Source organism: Aptenodytes patagonicus, chromosome 3, assembly GCF_965638725.1.
Source record: "Aptenodytes patagonicus chromosome 3, bAptPat1.pri.cur, whole genome shotgun sequence".
Classification (NCBI taxonomy): domain Eukaryota; kingdom Metazoa; phylum Chordata; class Aves; order Sphenisciformes; family Spheniscidae; genus Aptenodytes; species Aptenodytes patagonicus.
Window position 1 is genome coordinate 52513524 of NC_134951.1, and position 22641 is coordinate 52536164.

Consider the following 22641-nt stretch of genomic DNA (forward strand, 5'->3'; position numbering starts at 1 on the left):
CGCCAGGAGCGGGAGGAGGCTGAGGCGGCAGGCGCAGACGGCAGTCAGCCGCGCCCGCCGGCCCTGCCGCCCCCGCCGCCCCGCGGTTGCGAGGTGGAAAATGCGGGTTCATCTCCCCGCGGGGCTTTGAACCGAGATCTCCCACGAGGGCCCCTGCCGCCGGGCGGCGGCGGCCCCAGCATGCCTACCCGGGCAGGTCCTACCGCGGGGCTGGGGAGAGCGACGCCTACGCCCGGGCCCTGCCGGGGCTCGGCACCTCCCCGCGGCCGGGGCCGGGGGGAGGCCGGGCCGCCGCCCAGCCCCGCCCCGCAGCCGTCGCGGGCGGCGGCAAGACCGCGCCCGCTGGCAGCCGGTGCGCCCGCAGCCCTCCTGGCGGGCGGAGACAAACCGGTGGCCCTGGGCCGCGCCGCCCCTTCCCCTCGCCCTGGCGGAGGGAGGGCGCTGGCCCCGCCCTGGTCCGGGCGCTCGTTCACGCCCGGCCGCCCGCGCTGCAGCCAGCCGCCGCGGCCGCGTGAACTGCCCGCGTTCAACCCTTGGTGCTTTTCCCTCAACGTCAAAAGTTTGTCGGTTTCGCCCGGGGCGGTGTTTTGTCCTCAATAACAAGGCGGCAGCCGCCGCAGCACGGGCTGCTGGGGCACGTACGGGATGCGGCGCCCACTCGCGCACCGCCGCCCCCTCGAAGGCCTCGCCCGTGGCCGAAGGCGCCCGCTTTCCCGCGCTTTCCGCTGCCCCTCAGCCTTCGCCCTCGCTGGGGGCCGGCACAGGGCCGCCGCCCCGCCCTCCGCGGCCGAGGGAGGCGGCCCGGCCAGGTAGAGCCGCTGCCCGCAGCGGGGGCGGTGGCTCGGGGCGGGCCGAGGCGCGCTGCGGGGGCGGGCCGAGGCGGAGCGCCCAGACAGCTGGCGCCTGGGCAGCCGCGCGGGTAGCGGCGCGGTGCGCGGCGTGTGGGGCAGCCGAGCCGAGCCGAGCCGAGCCGCGCCGGGCCGGGCGGTGAGTGTCGGGGCCGTTGGCGGGGCGGCGAGACGAGGCGCCCTCACCTGCGGAGCCGGGCCGGGCGAGGATGCGGCGCGGCTGGGGGCGGCGGGGCTCCTTCCTCCCGCTCGTCCCGTTCTGGGGCGGGGGAGGACGGCGGCAGCCTTGAGGTCCTTCTCCCTCCCGGTAACGCGCCGGCGGCTCCGCGGGGCTGGACTGCGCGGGGCGGCGGGCGGTGAGGTGGTACCTGCCCGGCGCCGCCGGCTGAGCCGGTACTCCGTAGCCGGCCCCGCGGAGAAGCAAGCGGCGGGGGGGGGACCGCGCCGGCCCCGCGGTGGGGTGAGGGCGGCCGCGGGTCTGCGCGGAGGGCGCGGGTGCTTCAGCGCCGCCCGGCCCGCGCTCGGCGGTGGAAGGGGCGCCTGGACGCTGGCGGGCGGTCGCGGCGTCTGCAGCAAAAAACAAGTTTAAAACGCGCCGAAGCAGCCTCCGTGCTGCCGAGAGGGACCCGCTCTGCTCGGGAGGGCTGGTCCGCCGAAGTAGGAGATACTCGCGGTGTTTTGAAATAGACATCTCAAAACAAGTATTCATCGTACCGGCATGTAAAAAGTGCTAGTACATTAAAATGCAGATATGCATGTATACTCGGCAATGCTGTTGCGTGTTTCCTGTTTACCATGTTAATTAGAAGTTGTAAGGGAAAACTTCACCGAGAGTAATCCAGGGCAGTAATTGACCCAGTAATGCTCATTGAATGATGCAGTGGCTTTTATAGTTCTGGGTTTTCTAGCCCAAAACACAAGCCAAGTATTTATTGGACTTCATCAATGAGAAATGTGAGAAATGTATGAATTGTAATACAGCTTACGCCTCTGAAACTATTCTCTACCAGCACAAGTGTCAAAACTAACTCAGCCAGTATGGAGAGGAAAGTTAAACTCCCCACTCTTGTTTTTGTGAGGAAAATTTTGACCCAGCAGTTTGTCTCCGATCTTGCAGATGCCAGGATGCTTTCCTGTATTATTTTGGGTGATGTTAACTAATTCCGCAAAAGTTTGAGATTTGGGACATAAAATACTGGTATTGTAAGGCAAGATGAGCGTACTTGTAAACAAATGCAGGCAAAAACATACTGAAGGATTTTGGGATTTTAATTGGTTTTTTGAGGGGTTTGTTTTTCTTGTTCTTTTTTGAGAGCTAGTATTGTTCAGTGAGCTGTTTTGTTCCCATTTACTGTGTCCTTTTAATTTATAGGTGGTGCTAATACAAACAAACATATTATAGAAACAATTTTGACATTAACTAAATGTATGTTTGTTTGTTTGTTTTTATAGTCCACCTCACAATTTCCAGATTCTTCCAGAGAAGAGAATAAAAAGAAACCAGTTTTGGAAAGACTTGGAAATTTGTTTGGCACAGGGAAAAGGAAAAATGTCAAAAGTTCACTAGAACACACTTCACATCGGAAAGGGGAGAGGTCAGTTTCCCCTCACAGAGCACAGCTGATATACTGTAGGCACATAAGGGAAGGATACGAAGCTCCTCAAGTACAGAAGCAAGTGAGAAACGTGAGTGCCATTTCTGAGACGCAGGAATATAATTTCAGTGGGGAAGCAGGACCGCTGTATCGTGATACCATTTCAGAATGGAGTAGCAGGGGAGTCTCTTCTGACAGTGAGTGGTCAGCAGATTGGAGCAGCAGCAGTGAAACCATTAAAAACTCTTTCTTTGAGAGTAGCCTGAATGTGGAAACCCTAGAACTGGAGAAAGAACCCATCACAGATATAAATAATTCCACAACTCCAGATTTCATAAAAAGCTTGAGAAATTTGTCTAGTGAAGACTTAGAAAAGAGTATCTTAAGCCACAAGCAGCTTGTGAACACGTGGGTGTCTGAGGAGTCTGGGCATGCAAAACCAAAGGATTTGCCATACGAGTTGGAATCTGTGGCGAGTGAGCACACACATTCTGCTAGAGTGTTAACAGTTGATATCTATCTAAGAAAAACAGACGAACTCCTTAATGAACCTGTGACTGTTGCATCAGAAGAAAGTTGTAGTGACTCGGACACAATGGATAAAAAATCTGCTAATAAAAGATCTGGAAAAAGGAGAAAATCTCAGTCATCTAGTGACGTTCCAAATGGAGAAAGAAACCAGACTGAGACTACTACAAGAGAAGAATCTGGTTTTGAGGATGATGTCCCTTCTGAGGTGTTTTCAGACAAGATAATGAACTCGGAAAGAAAAGCGAAGTCTCCTCAACAGACTCCTGAAAGGAATCCCTCTTCCCTGGGTAATAATCAGGACCTAAAAGCTGGATCTGCTCACAAAGGGGTATCTAAAACTGAAGCTGACAAAGGCAAGCAGCAGATCTCAAACACAACCCCTGCAAGGAGAAGATCATACAAAAAGAATCAGCCGGATGCTGTCCCCATTTCCCCTACTGGTTTGAAGGGTCAGGTAAAAGATTACTCCTCAAAAAGGCAACCTTCAGCATCACCAGAGATGACAATGACAAAAAGAACTTCGGTGGAAAAGGGCGCTATGCCTGTGGCTTTTGGGGAAGACACCTTGGAGTCTCCCAAACTTTCTTTGGCCAGTAAGACAGAAGACACTGCTTTGGTGTTTGCTGAAGGCAGAAATGAGACCAAGGCAGTAAAACATGGGAATGGTTCAGATGGAAGAGCTTTCTTGCGTACTGATGGGATTAAAAATGGAGACCTGTGTATGTCAGCTGAGAGAGAGACAAATTCTGATTTTGACGGCTTGAAGCTGAAGAGTTTGGATAATTCCAGAACAGTCACAACAAAGATTAGCCTGTAAGTAACATAAACTAGTTTACCTTATCCCTGTAGCTGTAATTTTGCCTGTATCTGTGTTTAGGATTCTATAGGAACACTAGCTATGTATCTGTTATCTACCTAGGTTATTTTCAGTTAAGAACTGCCTTTTTTTAAATTTATCATAATTACAGTTACCACTTAACAAGCACTGTAGTTACATGTGTTAGAAAAATAATTCTTTTTTCCATTTTTTTATGGATAGGGAATTTCTTGGTATGTCAATTCCATTATATGGAATAATTTAACATACCTAAAAGCTGCTCTGTCGTCATCGTCAGTGCCCCTGTTGTCACTCAGATTAGCTCGGCTGTCATTGACCTTAATGTCGTTTTGCTGTCTGTAACCAACTGAGGATATGGTTGAAGATTTTGTATGTGAAAATCTTTGAATAAGGAATGTGTTCAAGTTGCCCTTTGAAACAACACAAGTTCTGCTATTACTTCATGAAGAAACGTAGGATGCAATGTAGAACTTGATCCTTCAAATGATGTGATAAATCACACTGCAGAAATTTGAATATGTATAGTTGCTTTCATAAATATGTGCAGGATGAATCATGTAAATTTTTATGCACATGAATAACCATGCATTTGCAGAATTATGCATATATTAGTTTGCAGGATTTGGTTTTACACTCAAAGAAATTGTCATCTGTCAAACAGAGGTGATCAGTGCTTTCCTTAGGATTATGAAGAAGTGGATGTGTTTATAACTTACACTGTAATCACTAGTATGAGACCAGCGATTGATTTCCTGGATTCTGTTACGTTCTTTTCTACAGTGAATCATTTAGTCACATTCGTCATTTCTGTTGTTTGATTGTCATGGCTATGTACTATGCGCTATTGCTTTCCTCATTCTGGTACATTCATTTATAGGTGTCAGAGTAGGACCACCCGAGGTACACAGAGTGTTCAGAATCATTGTTCAGTTGTGTTAGAGGGATGTGAAGGTTCAACATTATGGCTTAAGAAACACATGTTTCCAATTACACTTCCCACATCTGAGAAGCATAGAAGCATTAGGAACAACTTCGTTTGCATGATTTGTAATAGTCTACATCTGAATTGTTCATTCATAACTGAATTAAAAACACCTAATACTGAAAATTGAATTGTGATATTTTTGTACATGGTGATGCTTTGCTGTCTGGCAGTATAGCTCACAAGTCTTAAAATCTGAAGTTTTGTATCTTCACAACTTCATCGGAAAGGTAGCTTTCATATTTTTCTCTTTGTCACTGTCTTTAGTGATGATGAAGTTATAAATGCTTGCGTAGCTGGATTTTGTTTTTCTGGGTATCGGCTTGCTGTACAGTGAATTATCTTCTGCTGTACTCATGAAATAATTGACAAGTATCCCTTCTGACAGATTTAATTTTAATGAATAAACAGCCTGTTCTATTTCACCTGATTTTGTGGGGTGTGTGGCACTCTGTGTATTGACCTTATCTGCAGCTATAGGAACTTTAGCCCTGGGTGGGGATCGCCGTGTTGCATGCAAGGTTGCTGATGCATCTGATAGCTGTCATTGCACAGTACCACACAGTTTCTTTAGCCGGACAAATTGATATGGTCAGATTACCTGGTATAATCTGTCATCATTCGTCAGAACACATGAACTATAAACCTGGATGTGGATTAAGCTGCTGTAAAATGGGAAAGAAAGGGATGGTGCCATTACTAGAAGAAGGTGTGTTTTTGGTCTCTTGTTACTGCTTTGAACTAGAAAACAGATAGCTTTTCCATTTTCCATTTTCAAAGGTTAAAAAACTATGGTTAGGTACTTCACATTAATCCCTTTCAGGTTGAAAAATACTCATTTACTCACAGACTCGTTTGCCTCCTATAAGTTGGACTTCATATAATCAAGGTCGTTTTCACTTAAAAATGCATAATGTCTCTTACTAATGACATTGTGCCAATTCTGGGAATCAAGTTTCTTTAGAAACAATTTTAAAAGAAGTTGGTTTTGCTGGTTCCCCGCAAGTAATGATAGCATTTTCTGTCTTTTCTCCTTTTATGTCTGTGTACTGGGCAACTTGGAAGTCACAGGATACTTTGCTTCTAGCTTTTGAAAGGGAAATCTATCAGGTTTGAGACTAAACTGAGGTTGATGGTACACCTTAATCAGCAAATAAAACCTCAGGCGGTAGTTACTTTGATGTGCGTAGCGGAAAACTTGGCTTCAGTTGTCATATTTGATGTTCAGACATGGTTTTGTAGTTGCCTTTGCATTTATGCCCATTTGTTGAATTACTCTGCTCTGTTAACATGCCATTTTTCTTTGCTCACCTCAATCTGATGTTTTGGCACCAATGTGTTTTGGCATCAGTTACGTGCTTTACATGGTCGTTTGGACAGTATGCTTCAACAATATGACTCACCTTCCATTTATGACTACACTGGGAGAGGTTTAACTGCTTGCTTCCACAGGTTAGCTGCAAGGTGTAGCCGAAGGGAAGGACATCAGTATTTCTCTTGTGCCTGCTTGTTCGTGGCATTGCAGATCAGCGGTGGGTAGTAGGAATCAGCCACACCGGGCTGTTTGTAAGAAAGCATTTGCACTGTTAAGTGAATCCATCTTTCAATGCGTTTCCCCCGTACTAGAGGGGGGACAATATCTCCTCCTTTTAAACAAGCTTAGAAACTTAGAAAACAAGTTCTTGCAATAAGGCACATCTTTTGGCTGTATTTAAAATCGGTATTTCTTAGTGTGGAAAAAAGTTGTAATGAAAAGATTAGTTAGAGGAGGCCAGCTGTAGTGGATGGAGCTCCAGGGCTGAGCTTTCTATTGCTCTTCGGTCTCAGCTGTTTTTCTGCTGCTGCTGCTTTGCAGAAAATACTGCAGAATGTAAAATACAAAGTGCTGAAGTGGTTGTTTCTGCGTAAATTTGCAAAGCTTGAAACTGTGCCTTTGAGGTGATAGCTGTTCATTTAAAACAAGTTTTAGGCGTGGCTGAGAACTGTCAGTGTTAACCATTAAACTTGCTTTTGTCAAAGCATACAGGGAGAGATGGATTTTATTAGCAAGATACGTGTTGTTATGTTGAAATGTACACAGTAGTGCAAGTGACAGGCTGACAAAAGGATAGTATGGAAATGAATCTGTTAAGATAACTAGGCCGTTAGCTGTACCTCTTGAAAATACAGGTAGAAGGAGAGGATAAGTACCTCTTTCTGATCAGAAAAGGACATGAAGGGTCCTGGTGAACAGCAAATTCAGCATGTGTCAGTAGTGCATCCTTGTAGCAGATAAAGGCTAAGCCTGTACTGGGCTACATTGGCAGGAGTGTAGCCAGCAGGTCAAAGGAGAAGATAGTTGGTGCTCATGAGGCTGCATCTGGGGCATTATATCGAATTGTACCCCTCCCTCCTCTTCCAACTCTCTTCTCCTGGTACAAGAGAGATGTTCACAAATTGGAATGAGTCCAGTGGTGAGCCATTAAGAAAGTGATGGCACTGGAGCATACCATGTATGAGGAGAAGCTGAAGCAGCTTGATTTGCTCAGCTGAGAGGAGAGAAGGATATGGGTAGACCTCAATCATCTCTTGCTACCTATAGAGGTGTTATATAGAAGGCAGAGCCAAATTGGTCCCTGAGGTGTGCAGTGAAGGGCCAATGGCCATGGTTACAAGATGCAACAGCGAAGTTTCAATGGGATATAAGGCAAAAATAATTCAGAGTGACAGTGGCTGACCTGCTGCAATGTTTCCCTAGTAAGGCTGTGAAATCTCAACCCTTGGAGATACTTAAACTTGGTCAGACAAAGCCTTCAGCAACTTGATCTAACTTCGAAGCTGTCCCTGTTTTGAGTAGGAGGTTGGACTAGCTGACCTTTAGAGGTCCCTTGCAACTTGTATTCATTTTCCAAAAAGAAAAATCATAGAATAATTTAACTTTGAAAAGTTTAGGAAAAACAGTCGTACTGCAAATGAAAAGTAGCGTCTAAATGTATTTAATTTTATGCTGTGTGATAGTTCTCACCCTGCCTTCCCCCTTTCAGGAATAATTTTTTTTTCTGTTTCTAGACTTAAATTTTCCAAGTGTGTTTTATTAGCACCTATCTGAAGTATGGCCAGTTGTTTTTAAGTTTACTATTTCCTTTTTTATTGATCACGTGTTCTTCGTAAGAGCCTTCCAGTTGTGGACCAATGTGAGCAGGCTGGTAGTTACAGTGAGCGCTTTTGGGAAGTCTTCTCCAAAAAGACATGGTGATTTTCAACAGTTGCTTTCTGTATAGATTCTTAGGTGGCTGATTTGGGGTTCCTTCTGTTATTTCAGTAAGTTTGTTCCTCATGCTTTTCCCAAGAAAAGAAGCTTGTACAATGGAGAGTCTTGCTTAGTAGGGTTTACTTCCTTACTTGGGATGGATCTCTTGAGGAAGAGGAGAAAGGAGTGATCTTAGTTTTTGGGTTGTTCATGTTACCTCACTTGTACCTCACACTTCTTTCTTGGGCTAAAGAGCTGTCTGAGAGCTCAGTGAACACAGTTTGTGTAGGTAAAAAAGAAGAAAGCACTTAAATACCAGAATCATCCATTGATTGATAGAGCATTTGAGGCCCTGGAGGTTGTTGCTGCAAGCTAGTTTCTTTTATCTCCCACCATCGTCAGTTTTCATGTAGCACAGTTTCTGCCTGTTCTCCCACTGCTGAGTGTCTCCGGATTCCTCTTTGGAGAAAAGGTCTGCCTTGGAGATGATGGTGGCCTCCTTGACACTCCTTATATCTGACTGATAAATTTTGAAGACACGTGCCCTGCATCTACACAGCTGTTCATACTGTTCCTGCAGTAGCAAGGGATGTGGACAAGTGATTTTTCCTGGATGTAGATATTCAGAGGAAGGAGGCTTAAAACTCTCAGCTGTGTGTCATCAGCCTTCTGCCACAGTGCATGAGTACTATGTGCTATGTACTTGTACATGCTTCTCTGTCCACTCTGACGGAGAAGTTTCTGTGTGTGTTTCCTAATTCAATTCTTGTAAAATCAGCAGGGTTAGTTTACACAATTTAAATTGTTAGCTGACTTTACCTGAAGGAAGTGGGAGAGTCCTCACATGTGGTGTTCGCTTAGCCAAGTGGTGATGCAGTGACTGGGGACAGTTACCTTTTCCACCAGCACTAATGAGGCCAGAAGAGGTCTTTCACTCGATTTAAGGTTGCTTCTGAAGTGTAAGGGCTGCAAAGAATCTGGGCAGCTGTCTTCAAAACTTGTTGGAGAGGTATATTCAAATGTTAACCAACTCATTATCACCTTAATGAATTGGGATTTGTTTTCTAAACTCTGTAGGGAATTGCATGCGTATAATTTATTCTGCCTATTCGCTATTAAATTTTAATGTCTGTCAGTCATAAGTAGTTAAGTTCTCTGCCTCAATTGCAGATGCTGTAGGCTGCTTGGTTTTTTGTTCTACTGAGCATTAGAGAACTATGTACGTGTTTGAAATGTATTCTCCTTATTTAGTGTCTAATTTTTTTTGTCATTTGTATAGTTACTCCTTTTTTAGTTAATTCCTTTTGAGATGCCAAAATTTAAACTGAATATGACTATGGAAAATTTCATTATAATGTTACATTGTATTGTTTTGAAAATTGTTACAAGTCTTTTCAAGATTAATCAAAGATGTAACTCTGTATCACTTTGCCTCCTGTAGTCCAGCCAAACCGAAGAATGTAGAGCTGAATTTTAAAGCACCTACGAATCAAGACAGTTCAGAAAGTGAGCAGGATACTCTTGAAAAACCAGTTAATAAAACTAACAGCAACATTGCCAACAAAATTTCCTTGTTTGAAAATAAATGTGCTAACCAGAGCCAGAGGCCTGCTGACATCCCTGCTTCAAAAAATAGTACTGTACCAAGCACATTTGTTGGCAGAGCAAAGCTGAAATTTGGAAAACAACCTAAGGAAAGTGAACAGCCTGATAAAACGTTAAATAAGCAAAGCAGTCGCCAGAAGTTATTTGAGAATGGCACACCAGAGAAAGAAAGCACTGCGGAATTAAAAGGCAAAAATGAAGAAGGCTCTGCCTCTTATGAGGATATTGGGAAGACAACAGAACTTAAAGTAAAAGCTGCAATATCTCTTTTTAACCAAAACAGCAAAATTGATGCTAGTAGCGTCTCCCTGAAGCAACCTGATCCAGAATTAACCACAGCTAAAAAAGAAAGTTCACCGTTTAAACTGTCTTTGCACTCACCTAGTAAAAGTGAAAATGCTCAAGATACTTCCTACCAAAGAAATAACACAAGCTCAGAATTCCACAGAAATGAAGAAAAGATGCTGCCAAACACAGAGGTTATATCACCTTGCAATGATGATAAATATCCTCTACCATCTCATCAGGTTTCTAGATCAGAATTTAAGAAGATGGAGAATGGAGATAAAAAGGCAAAGCCGGGAGTTTTGAGCTTTGCAGCACTGCAGCATGAGGACAGCAGTCAAGATAGTATATTGATATCAGAGCACAACCTCAATACACAAAAGAGCCCAGGCAAAACCTGCAATGGGTCTGCTGAAGAGGATAGCGTTTTTGATTCTCCATCCGACATGAAGAAGTTTGCTGAAACAATAAAAAACTTGGACAGCTCAGTTTGTTTACCCCAGAAAAAGAAGAGGTCAAAGCTTCCCAAGTCCCCGGCACCCCACTTTGCAATGCCTCCCATTCATGAAGACAACTTAGAGAAAGTATTTGATCCTAGCATATTTACTTTTGGTTTGGGACTGAGGAGGGAAAAAACACAGGATCTGTTACCGGCCCAACAAATTAAAATGCAAAGCCTGGAAACGATAGCCAGAGTCAGGCCCAAGCGTGCATCGACAGAGCAAAGTATCATATTCAAAGCCCTGCAATCATGTAATAGAGAAGAACCTGCCTTTACTCAGGAAATAAATGGAAAAGAGAACATGGATGGTACAGATGGTGAAATTAAGAGATCCCGGCTTGAAAAAAGCTCCCTCTTCTCAAGCTTGCTGTCTTCCACATCTAAAGAAAAGTTTTTTAATCCTTCTGTCGCCTCAGTAAATAACACCACAACAGCTTTTACAACTGACTCCTCAGGGATGCCTCCTTTACAGCAGGATGCTTCTGGGCCATTCGGCATGCCTCAAAAATCTGAGGTAATAAAGATCATTCATGAAATACAACCATGTTTGTCTACCTGCTGAATGACTTAATTTTGATTTTGCAATTCAGTCTCTTTCAGATATGAAGTTTCCAAGTTTTGTGGAGAAGTACATGCAAGCAGATAGTGCAAAAAAAGAACTAAGTTTACAAATGCCCAACTATGGGAACCCTGAGAAAAGTTTTTCCAGCTGGTTAGGGACAAGCAGATATGAATCAAATGTCCCCACTGGTTTATTAGATGTGGATGTAAGTATTGTGTTGTTTAAAATCTGCCTAGAAGGTTATCCAGCTTTTGTATTTTTATAGATGATATGCATACATTGTTTTGTTTCCTCTCTTAGGGACATACATAGATTACAAATACACAGAGGTGAATGTAGGTATGGTACCAGTTTAATCTGATGTTGGCTACACAGGAAAATGAGATGGCATCTGTTAACATGATTATGTTTCTTCATGGTGCCCTTATTTTGAGACTCTTCACAAATACGAATTTAAAGTGTATGTTTGAATATGTCTTCATACTTGATTTTGTGTTATTTTGAAACAAATCTCATGCTAACTTCATTTTTTGTTGTAAATTAGTAGAATGCTTTCTGTGAACTTCAGAAAACTTGTGCCTGCTTCTTCTGTTGACAGTAATCTCTCTCCTCTTCCAGCAAGACATTCAGCCATTGCACTGTTAAATGAGTAACAGGCCAAACTTTTTTTGGCCCTCTGTTTTTGTTCCCAGTATTCCCATGCATTTGATAGAGAATATATATTCTTTAAGGACACTTTAAGAAGTGGATAGTAGTGATTATTGAAAGTGCTGCTACAGTGGAGGGCTGTTCCTTTGTCTGATTATGAGCATCTGTTCATCATGGGTGAAGGCAGACCTGTGTTTTCCTTTCGAGGCAACTTTACCCTAATGTGGCAGAACTTTATAATTTCTGTTTTCAAAATGATGAACCAATGTCCTATAGTATCTGCTATTTCTGTTGATGTGGGCCCTTACTGTTACCTGAGAGGAAAATGAAAATCAGGAGGTCTAAGAACTGTGGGAAGGAATACGTTCTCCAAAGTTTAATAGCCGCGTTAATGTGATCTGTGGAATTGAAGCAGCATATAAGAAGTTTGAGAAATACTTTTCCAAAGCTAATGGTTATCTGCTGTTACAGTTCTACTAAAAGGGGTGGGGGAGTAGTAGAAGTAACTGCTTTCTTCTTCACCTTGCAGAAGGAAATAATCCATGCTACCTTGCAATTTTGAGGATGTAGATTTTTCTCTCATGGGAAGTTTTTTAATTAGTGTGGGGATGAAAATTAGGGGGTTTATTTGCAGTGGTGTAGACTTATGCTGCCAGTTAAAGAGGCTTTCTTACTCTGGATGGTCCTGCTTGGATTTCAAAACCTGAGTTTAAATCTAAATCACTAGTACTGATTTTTTTTATTTTTTTATTTTTTTTTTTTTGCTACTTAAACTGTTGTCCCTGAGTAGGTTTCAGTTTTTCAGTAGAGTGTGGAGGCCTGATACGGCAAGGGGTTAAGTACACACTGCTCTTGAGAGAAGCCTGTTAGGCTCTGTAGGGTTCTGGGACTTTTGCAGCACTGTTGCTGGCTCTGAAGTGTCTTGCTCAAGTTAGACAGGAACTGAGAATGTTTGTATGATGTGTACCTACTGTGCATCTTCCACTGACTAAGAAAATGATGATGCAATGGCTAATGGGTAATGTGAAGGAAAAGAGTAAGGGCAGCCCAAAACAATGACTTTGGCATTCTGTAAAACACAGAGCAAGTTCTAACTGGAATTGAAGCACAGGCTAAAAAACCAGGCATGCTTCAGCATGTCTTGATGATGCCTACAAAAATCTGATGGTGCTTAGGAACTCTGTCCTGAGACCACTGCCTGCCCTGTGGGCTGACTAATGTGCTCTCATTAGTTCCTTGCACGTGTTGCTGGCTATCTTAGGCTGCAACCTATTTAGGGGCAGGATCTGTTTGGGTTTTTTTGTTTGTATGAATAGTTCCTAGAAGAGCGGGACCCTGACCCAGAATGAGCACTTCTGTCCTTGCTAGGAAACCAAATGCATAATTGCAACGCTTGCTTTATTTGTTTTAAGATGATGTGATGCAACCACGACTTTCCCATATATTCTATATCGTATAATTTACCACTGACTTCAACACGTTTTAGATTTTGTGTACCTCAATGTGTTTTATTTGTTCTCGGCATTTTTAGTCTATCACTGATTGGCACAGTCTCTCATGCTTTTTGAAGAAACCTATCTTGTTCCAAAGTGTTAAGCACAAAATTGATTATGCTAATTAGCTCATACATGTATATGCCATCATGCCTCCTCAGTCTTTTCATATATTCCTTCAAAATTATTTCATGCTTTATGGTTACCAGACATTTAAACTTTCATTTATATATTTATCACTGTCGGGCATGTACTTTATTAATGCCAGTTTTTTAAGTAGTCTTCTGGTGTGAAACTCCTGGAATATATAGGAAGCTGATCAGAAGGATTTTAAAGCATTTCAAGTCTGAGGTTAGTTGGCTTCAGTGAGATGATCGTTCAGAGTTTAAAAAAAAAAAAAAGTGTGTAAATTTGTACATTTGTGGCAAGATATTGCTCTTCAGGAGGAAGAAGGAATTGAAGCAATAGGTAGATGAAGTGTTATGAGCTTTTTACTATTCAGACTAACTTTTATTTTGCTTCACTACCTCTTTTTTTATAGCTGAGCATCTTTATTGAATACGTTTTTAGTTTGGAGGGTTTTTGTGACTTTTCTCTCCCACTGTCTATTAGGCACTTTCAAGAAATGGACAAAGTAAAATCAATCCCAGACCTGGCAAGGTAAGATCAATTTTATTATCTTTACTGTTCCTCTCTGTATTTAAAGCATAGCAAGATAGAATTATACGTTGTTGGTGTTTGGTGTTTTTTTTTTTTAACACAGCTGGTGATATACTGTGAATCAGACTATCAAAAAAATGGTATTGAAGTTTTCCATGATGTTCTGGATTGCAGTTCTTGGGTTCTGTCACCAACAATTTTAGTTAAAGTCATCAGAGGATGGTAAGACATTAATTTTTACTCTTTATTATTGGTCTATCCAAAAATCTTTTGAAACAGAAGCAGCATGTAATTCACAGTAAGTCTGCCTTGCAAATGGCAATGTAAAGTAGACACCTATGAGCAAGAAGTGTGGCATTTTATCTCTGCAATAGGAAGTTCTGGGCTGGGAAACTTATTTTGCTGACAGATTGAGTGAGTGTTACCACCTGGAGGGATGCAACATTTCACCGGGCATAGGCGTGGGATGAAATGACAGATTCTGTCCAGCTATGCTGCCCTTTGACTCCTCTCCCCTTTATGGATTCTTGCATAGTATTTGGATGGGGCTAAAAGGCTAGCAAAGGATTTCAAAGCCAGGTCTGACATGGGTTTGGATGCAGAAGATTAATTCCATGTCCAAAGGTATAAGGTGGTACTGTAGAGATAAGTGACTGTTTCTCTGATAAGTGCAAAGGGAATTTTTCTCTGAAAGCTAGATTGCCTAAAAGTAATTCAAAACAAGTTCATCTCCTACATTCTTCGTAGCATTAACAGAACAGCCATTATTAGTGTGGATAGCATGGCAAGTTAAGTTGTGGCCAGGCTATAATACAGTCAAATAGCAGGTTCTCAAAAGTAATGGTCTGATAGTAAGCTGCAGAAACAAGGGCTAGCTGCAATAGGAGGTACTGGGAAGCACACTGATCGCTGTTTAGCGTCAGAAAACTGGAATGAGAATCTTTTGATCTGTGTGAACCAGGTCGTCTTTTCCAGCATGGACTAGGGGACTGTGTTTCCCCACCTCCCCCCTCCAACTGAGAACTCCAGGGGAGGGTTTTGTATTTGCAGATGGATATAGTTTTTTATCTAGTTATATATTCAAACCTGCCATTAAAAATAAAGTTGTGCTTGTCTTCTGAGTAGTCTTATCATCCTTTGGCACATCTATACCAGCCCCTGTGGAACTCCAGGCTGCTGTTCGCAGGATCCAAGTAGCTTGTTTGTTTATATATGATGCAGCAGTCTGCAGTGTCAACATTTTTTGACCTACAGATTGGTTCTGATTAGTATCTCATGCAAAAGTCTGGTATTCATAGACAGTAGTCTTGCTGCCCCAAATCATCAATCTAAAAAGGTGGAGGAGTTTTTGATGAAATGACAGAGTCAGCAGTAGGCACCTTTGTTTTTATCATTGCTTTTAAAAGTATCACAGAGACCAGAAATGGCTTGCATCAGCAGTGTTGGGCAGATAAGCTGTATTGGGGTGGTGGGAAGGGTCTGGAAATAACACTTCTTGTGAAAGGAGTTGTTAAATGGGAGCATGATTTTTGCAACTCGCACTTGATAAAGCACCATTAAAAATGAGAATTTTTAATTTTAAGCTGGATACTCTATGAGAAACCAAATTTTGAAGGCCCCTCTATTCCCCTGGAAGAAGGAGAGCTGGAACTCCCAGATATTTGGGGTGCAGGTACTTCTGAAGAGCAAAATGAATGCAAATCTCTAAAGCCTGCAGTGATTGGTTCAATAAGGCATGTTGTTAAGGCAAGTAAATAAAATTTTGTACAGATCTTAATATTTAGTGATGTTTTATACTGATACAAAGTGTGATTGGTGTATTAGGACACAAGTGTAACATGAATTATAAATGCATGAAACAATCTTCCATGTTGAATTTCTTGTTTAATCACAAAATAAATGTGGGGGCATTTGCACAATGGGGATTTTGGTAACATCCACTGGAAGGAAGAAAACTTAGTGGTTTTTTATTAGAATAGCCTCCAAAATGCTATGTACAGCATATGCTTTTCAGCCTGGTCAATCTTTCAGGAAAAACATCCCAGAAAACCATCAGTAATTCCACAGACTCATATTTTCAAAAGGGGGGGGGTGGGGTGGTGGTTGTTTTTGTTTTTAATATAAACCAAATTTATACTCAACAGGAACTTTAGTGTCAAACACCAAACCTTGTTTGAAACTCAATAAAATAGCCCTGTAAGCGCAATCTTATTGGGGAGTTTTGCATGCGGTGGAACAGTCTTCCTACATGCACTTTTAACCTATCATTAAGTAGTTACCTTTGCAGGTTGTCAAAACAAGCATGAGCTATAAAGTTACTTGACTAGGAAAGGAAAAAGGAGGAATATATATTGCTTGTAACTACAATTCTTGTTTAAATTGCAGTTCTCTTCAAGAATGGCTTGCTTGGTGTTATCTTAGGGTTTAATTTGCTGGAGGAGATGTTAACCGATGAAAGAAGATGATGCATTCCTGCCTAGATGGCAGAAAGTAAACAATGTAAATGCTGGTTAGAGATTGACTGACTGTCTTGGTCCAAAGAGAGACAGGCAAACTGGCCTAGTTATACTTTTATTATAGGCATCTAACAGCAGTAGTAATTGACAAGGGGGGAAATGACTTAAACAGGTGTTTCAAAGCTGATTTAGTTATCCACATTAATTACAGAACTCACAGCACAGATTAAGTAATTATGGCAATCTTCATTTTTCAGGATTACAGGGTTTGCCAAATTGATTTGTATACAGAACCTGAAGGGTTAGGAATCGTGACTTCCTTTTTTGACGACACTGAAGAAACAGGGGTGTTCGGCACCACTCAGAAGACTTGTTCTGTCAAAGTACACTGGGGCATGTAAGTGCGTACTTCTGTATGAACGTGTACTGCTATGAAAGGAATTTGTTTTAAACCATTGGTTACACCTATCAGACATGCAAGCAGGCTGTATTTATTCTAGTCCTATATTTTGGTAGTATTTGTTGACAGTAGCATTAGTACATCACTGTAATGCTTCACCCTTGGAGAGGCTGACCTCTTAAAATGTTTTGTTAGAGCCAGTTTTTCTTCTGCTTGCATGTAAAGACAGAGTAACCCTTGTGTATTTGTAGCAAAGGAGTGAGTTTGCCTCTCCTGCTCTTTCTCATTCAGGCAAACTTTTCATAAGTGAGAGTGGGGGGATGAACTGTTATGGTAAGACCACATTTCCTACTTGGTTTCCTCTAAACTTGCAATCACTGTACTAAAAGAAGAAAATTTTGAAGCCTTTGTGTTACAGAATAAGACATAGTGTCATGTCTGGACTCTGGAAAGCATTCTTGTATTTCGCAGTGCATTTTAATCAGTGTTTTTATGGTGATGTTTAGGACATGTATGTTATGTCACCTGAAAATATCTAGCCATCTGAGTTAGGAGTGTAATGTATGTCATGAACTAAGCAAGCTTTTCTGGGAAAGGAAACCTCTAAGGAACAATCCAGACACTGTACCAATGGTAGTTTTGATAACTTAATAAACAAACTTGTAAATTGGTACTGAAAATATGCCTCAAACTGGTACTGGGAAAAGTATGCAGAAGAGGGAGGCTGCTTTTGGAAAAAGGGAGAGAGTGGAACGACTTTCAATGGTGTTGGGTCCTGCAGAACATTTTACAGGGTGTACAGACCTTGATTGTTACCTGTTGGCCGTGTTGTGTTTGGGCACTGAGAGCATTTGCCTGCTGTAAATGGCCTATTTAACTATCAAAAACTGCCCAACTAAAGACAAGTGTTACATACCACTGCAAAGAGGTATTCAAATATGCCACATGATGGATGGAGCATTTTAGTTGTTAGGTAAAGGGTATTTTCTCTGATTAAATCTTTACACCTTGATTTGGGGAAAAAATGAAGCACTCAGGTATATAGGGAAATTTTAAGATGTCCAAGTAGTTGGTTTTCTGACAGGAGGTTATTTCTGTTGAACTGCAAGCTTAATCCAAATTACATGTATGCCAAGAGTAATGAAATCAGATATGTTATTTGGAGGTTGATTATAAATTTACTTCATCTACCTCTCCACTTTATTTCTGTCCCTCACTTAAAAGCATTCTGTGAATAGTGAAATTACAAACTTTTTGGAAAGGAAGCAGAGCCTGTGCACATCTCAGACTGGTCCTTATTTTGCATCAGTGTGACAGCGTTTTTTGCACTAAATCTGTGTAAACTCTTGCAGTCTTAATTTCTCTGTTGCATTTGGATCCCTCGAGGGAAGGCAGACTAATATTTGCACCAGGAAGCAAAATAGACAGTTGAAAAATAATTTTTCTCAGATGTCAGTTCATTAGTCCAGTGTAGTAAGAAGTCGCTTCTGCTAATTGCTTGCATGAGAAATTCAGTAAATTGTTGCTGCTTTTTTTGCATGTTGCAGGGTTTTTTCTTTCTTTTAGTTTACAGGCATGACATAGTTTACTGTGTTGGCAGTTGAGGGAGGATCTGATTTTGAGTCATCTTGCCATGTGGGTGTGGTTGTATCTTTGTAAGATTTCCCAGTGTTAGTGCTTAATTATTGTTTACTAAAAGCTGCCAACAAAAATGAGTCAATGCACCTTTATCTTCTGATTGTACTCTCTCCTTGGTCTTCCATGTGTTTAAATTCTTGCAGTGAAGTTGAGGGCTTACTGAACAGTGCGACTACAGGACACACAATATATCAAACATTCGGCTATAGACAGCAATAAAACTAAAGATCCTTGTTTGTTTCTCAGAACTGTATGTCTGCAATGAAACTATACCAACTTGTGCCAGTTTACATCAGCTTGGTATCTGCCTTTTAAGCATGGTAGGGTGATGGATTATTTTAACATCTTTCTGATATCACCAGACTTATACATTACGATCCTTGCATGATTAAAGGGTTGGCTGCATAAAGTCTTCCTGTTTAGTATGTGTTTTATACTGCTCCATGCTGCACTTCTGAGAGATCAGTAAATTTAACTGGAAGAAATACATTGCCATCCTTATGCAGAGATCAGCAGTACATGTCTTTTTTTCCAGTAAGTGATTACTGGCTAAGATTTTCTTGAAAAAGCTTTGAAAAAATACTGTTGCTGTCCCAATTAGGAATTTTGAAAGTTATGTCTTTCAAAGCAGATTTATTAGCATATACAAACCATGAGGAAGTAGATTTCTAAGGAGTTGTCACGTTTTTCTATGTATTAGTAAATAATACAAGTTTAGAATTCTCTATTGAACAGACTTTGCAACAAATCCAAGTCTAGGTTAGTAGAGGTCTTTCAACTTTTTGAAAATTGGTTCTGCATATTTTAAAACTATTATAAAAATAATGCAGAGTAACTTTAAGTCTTGAAACTTCAGTCTAAAACTTTGGGTTGCCCTCAGATAAGACAGAGTCAAATTCTTAACTGTCTGTTCATTGTACTGATTTATTATTTTTTTTAGCCTGTTCAAACAAAACACATGCATTATTGGTGGTTCCTGCACAGGTACAGAAGTTTGCCAGTATGCCACCTTGTAGTTGGCAATTCTGATGGTAAAGAAACAAAGTTTTATTAAGGGTACAATGATGTCTTTTCTAAAGTAAGCATATTGTCTTGTTCTTTACTGTTCAGAAATGTTCTGGGGTTTTTATCTTTTGCTTTCCTCCCCCCCACCCCCAGATGGCTAATTTATGAAGAACCTGGTTTCCAGGGAGTCCCTTTAATGTTGGAGCCTGGTGAATATCCTAATTTAGCATTCTGGGAGAAGAAGGAAGCCTACATTAGGTCCATGAGGCCCTTGAAAATGGTAAAAAATACTGTTACAACTTGCAAGTTACGTGACCTATGTTTATGTGTTAGAAATAATGTGTTAAGGTGGCTAGATTTTTCAAGACTTGCGAAAATGTAACTCTTTAGACTAAAAATTTTGGTTTTTATAGAATTCTTGAACTTTCAACATTTGATTGCATCCATTTCTGCCTTTAATCTCTCTTCTTACTTTCACTTCTGTTCTTCAAGGAAGGTTTCATCTTAACTCTCTCTTTTTGTGAAGAGTTTATGACTCTTACAGTTGCCTGTAAGTTGTCTCAGTATAGACAACTTATTATTTTCTTTTTTTTAACAGGGTGGTCGCAAAGTTGAATTCAGTGGAGAGCCAAAGGTAAAAGTCAATATTTATTTGATTGTCCAAAGGTATTTTATAACACATGGGGTAGACAAATATATCGTGATCGTGTACTAACGACTGATGGTTTAGTGGCTAGTTGTACTGTATGTGACCACACCATGAAACTGCAATTTCTGTCACATTTATGCATCCATCACATACATCTATGACAGTATTACCAGCTATCTGGATAATGCAGATGGGTAATGAACATTCAAGCCCTTGAATTGTTGCATCTCTAAGGGAATGACCTCTTGAAGAGAATAGAGAGATCCCACTGATTAGTTTCATAATCTTGCCTTCTCCCGCTATGTGCCCATGCAAAAGACATTGTCTGTTGTCAGAATTTATCATGCTCTCTGCAACTTTTCTTTTACTTCATTTCCGCTACAGGTAATCATTTATGAGAAGCCTTTCTTTGAAGGGAGACATTTGGAAATAGAATCAGAGATCTTTATGCTTGATGACAAGGAATCAGAAGAAAAGACAAGACTTCCACTTGCATCAGTGGGATCCATGAAAGTGCTAGGAGGAGTGTAAGTGTGGGAAGACACCAGCAATATATCCCATTCAGCTGAAGTAGTAACTCCATAGGCTGGAAATGGCAGTGGACAAATTCAGTACCGGTTTATTTTCTCTGTTTTCCTAGTTTTTGGGTTTAGATATATGCCTGGGTTAAATTTGCAAATAGTCACAGCAAAAGAACAAATTTCACACATCTGTATCTGCTCCATAACAACATGGAGTGGCAGGCAGTTGTCGATTTTCACACGCAGACTCTGTTGTTGTTTAGTTGGGTCGCTTATGAGAAGCCTGGGTTTGAAGGCCATCAGTACTTGCTGGAAGAAGGAGCGTATCGGGATTGGACAGACTGGGGTGGCTATGACGAAGAGTTGAAATCTCTCCGACCGATTGCTGGTGTAAGTTCCAAGCACATGTAGTAGGCATCTCCTGAGTGCACCGAGACGTCATGTTGCATTTTCCTTATGATGCTTCTCTTTGTTTTAACAGGACTTCACAGGCTCCCATATGATAATGTACAGTGAAAAAGACTTTGGATCAAAGGGTTCCAATATTAATGTGTTAGGAATTATTTCCAATTTGAAAGACACTGGCTATGGGCTGAGGACACAATCCATAAATGTGCTAAGTGGCGTGTAAGTGATATTTTTAATCACCGTTCAAGTGTATTTGCAGATGTTTTTCAGCACTCTGACTTCTAATGTCTGTGTGGAGTCTTCACATAAATTTTTCTGCCCTTGACTGCAGAATGTGAAGAGTAAAGTTTTTGTGAGTATGTACAGTAAATCGGTTTTCTTCTCATGATAAGATCAGATGGTGCCGGGAAATGTTGACTTACTGATACACAAAGTATGAAAGTATGACATGACATTTCATCAGAGGTAGAAATAGCTTGTTCTTGTGGCTGTATTTTTTTTTTAAAGTGTTTCAACAGCAAAATTGTTATGGAACTAATTTCCAGTTTTAAAACTAATTTCCAGGCTTCTTGGGTTTGATCAGAGGCAAATTCCTTGCTCTTTCTCTCAGTTGTGTGTAAAATGGAGATAACTCTTACCATGCTCACTAATACATTCTGATATTAAGGAGACTTTAACTGTTCTGAAAAGTAACATTGCTTTTGCAGTGAATCCTATAGGTTAATAGTTTTTCAGTACTGTGGCGTTGGGTTTTTTTATTGGTTTTTCTTTTGATTCCCAAAACTTTGCATTGGCATGGCCATTAACGACTCTTACTCTTTGTGCCACGTGTGTTGTCACATGCAGTTGGTAAGTTGATAGACTTTGCTGTTTGATTTGTTCAGTACATCAATTACAGATTGAGTTTCACAGCCTTGCAGACTGCATCAAAGTATTTTGGAAATACAAACAAGTATTAGCAATCCTGTCTCCAAATATACAAAATTACTTAAAGTAGTAGAACCAAAAGAGTACGAGACGTACAGTCTCTCTCCCTGCCTGGTGTGCAGGTGACTTGCTGAAAGCTCTGCCTTACCCAGCCACACCCTAAATCTTTGTGTGTTATTGGTGTGATATCTCTGCAAGTTTTGTCTGGATAAAGATCGCAGAATCAAGCTCCGTGCATTCCAGAGGAATGCTTTTAATTTTTATATTAATATGGTGCAACAGCAGGTTTTTTTTCTGCGTGGTGACCTTTGAAGCCACTGTGCCCTTTTGTCTTCTGTAATATGCAAGGGAGATTCATGGGGAAAGAGTCACCTCTGAAGCTTGGGAAACAAATTGTGGGTTACCTATCATGCCATTTGTGTATTTGTTCTAGTAAATGTCTGTTGCAGCTGAGATAGGAATCATACCTGAGTTTGAGTATTCTAGTAATTAAGAGTGACTCTAATACTCTGACAGTAAAGGCGGCTAGAAGTCATTACAAACAAAACTCTTGTCCCATAGACTCTGCTGCTGCTCCTGTAATCTCACCTTGTAGTCTCTTAAAGATGTAATTTGTAGGAATAAGCTTTTTAAAAATTTAGGTGCATTGTTCATAACAGGTGACTAGCACTCAACTCTTAAGTCTTGTACAACCCTTTTGTTTCCAAAGAGGTTGTGAGCGTTTGGGGGTTTTGTGGTGGTGTTTTTACTAGATGCTAATGTGTCAGGAAGGTTGAATGATTCATGTTAAGTCATGCTTGGTAGTAAAATGCTTTATTTTAAGTGTTAAGTAACTGTTCAGGTAGAAAATTTTTATATC

The 22641-nt window shown here is 41.4% G+C and overlaps 1 protein-coding gene across 3 annotated transcripts in view; it reads left to right on the forward strand.

Moving 5' to 3' along the window:
• Positions 1-22641, forward strand: part of CRYBG1 (crystallin beta-gamma domain containing 1) — a 103579-nt gene that overhangs the window by 54558 nt on the left and 26380 nt on the right. For 2 of the 3 annotated variants that reach the window (XM_076333326.1, XM_076333327.1), the window contains exons 3-14: positions 2301-3787; positions 9465-10929; positions 11006-11182; positions 13731-13778; positions 13882-14000; positions 15362-15524; positions 16492-16631; positions 19431-19557; positions 19876-19911; positions 20311-20453; positions 20711-20837; positions 20929-21074. In XM_076333326.1, coding sequence (XP_076189441.1) covers positions 2301-3787; positions 9465-10929; positions 11006-11182; positions 13731-13778; positions 13882-14000; positions 15362-15524; positions 16492-16631; positions 19431-19557; positions 19876-19911; positions 20311-20453; positions 20711-20837; positions 20929-21074 — 4178 coding nt within the window. Of the gene's footprint in view, positions 1-923; positions 988-2300; positions 3788-9464; positions 10930-11005; positions 11183-13730; positions 13779-13881; positions 14001-15361; positions 15525-16491; positions 16632-19430; positions 19558-19875; positions 19912-20310; positions 20454-20710; positions 20838-20928; positions 21075-22641 lie in introns of those variants that run through there. The other variant, XM_076333328.1, reaches the window with a different exon arrangement.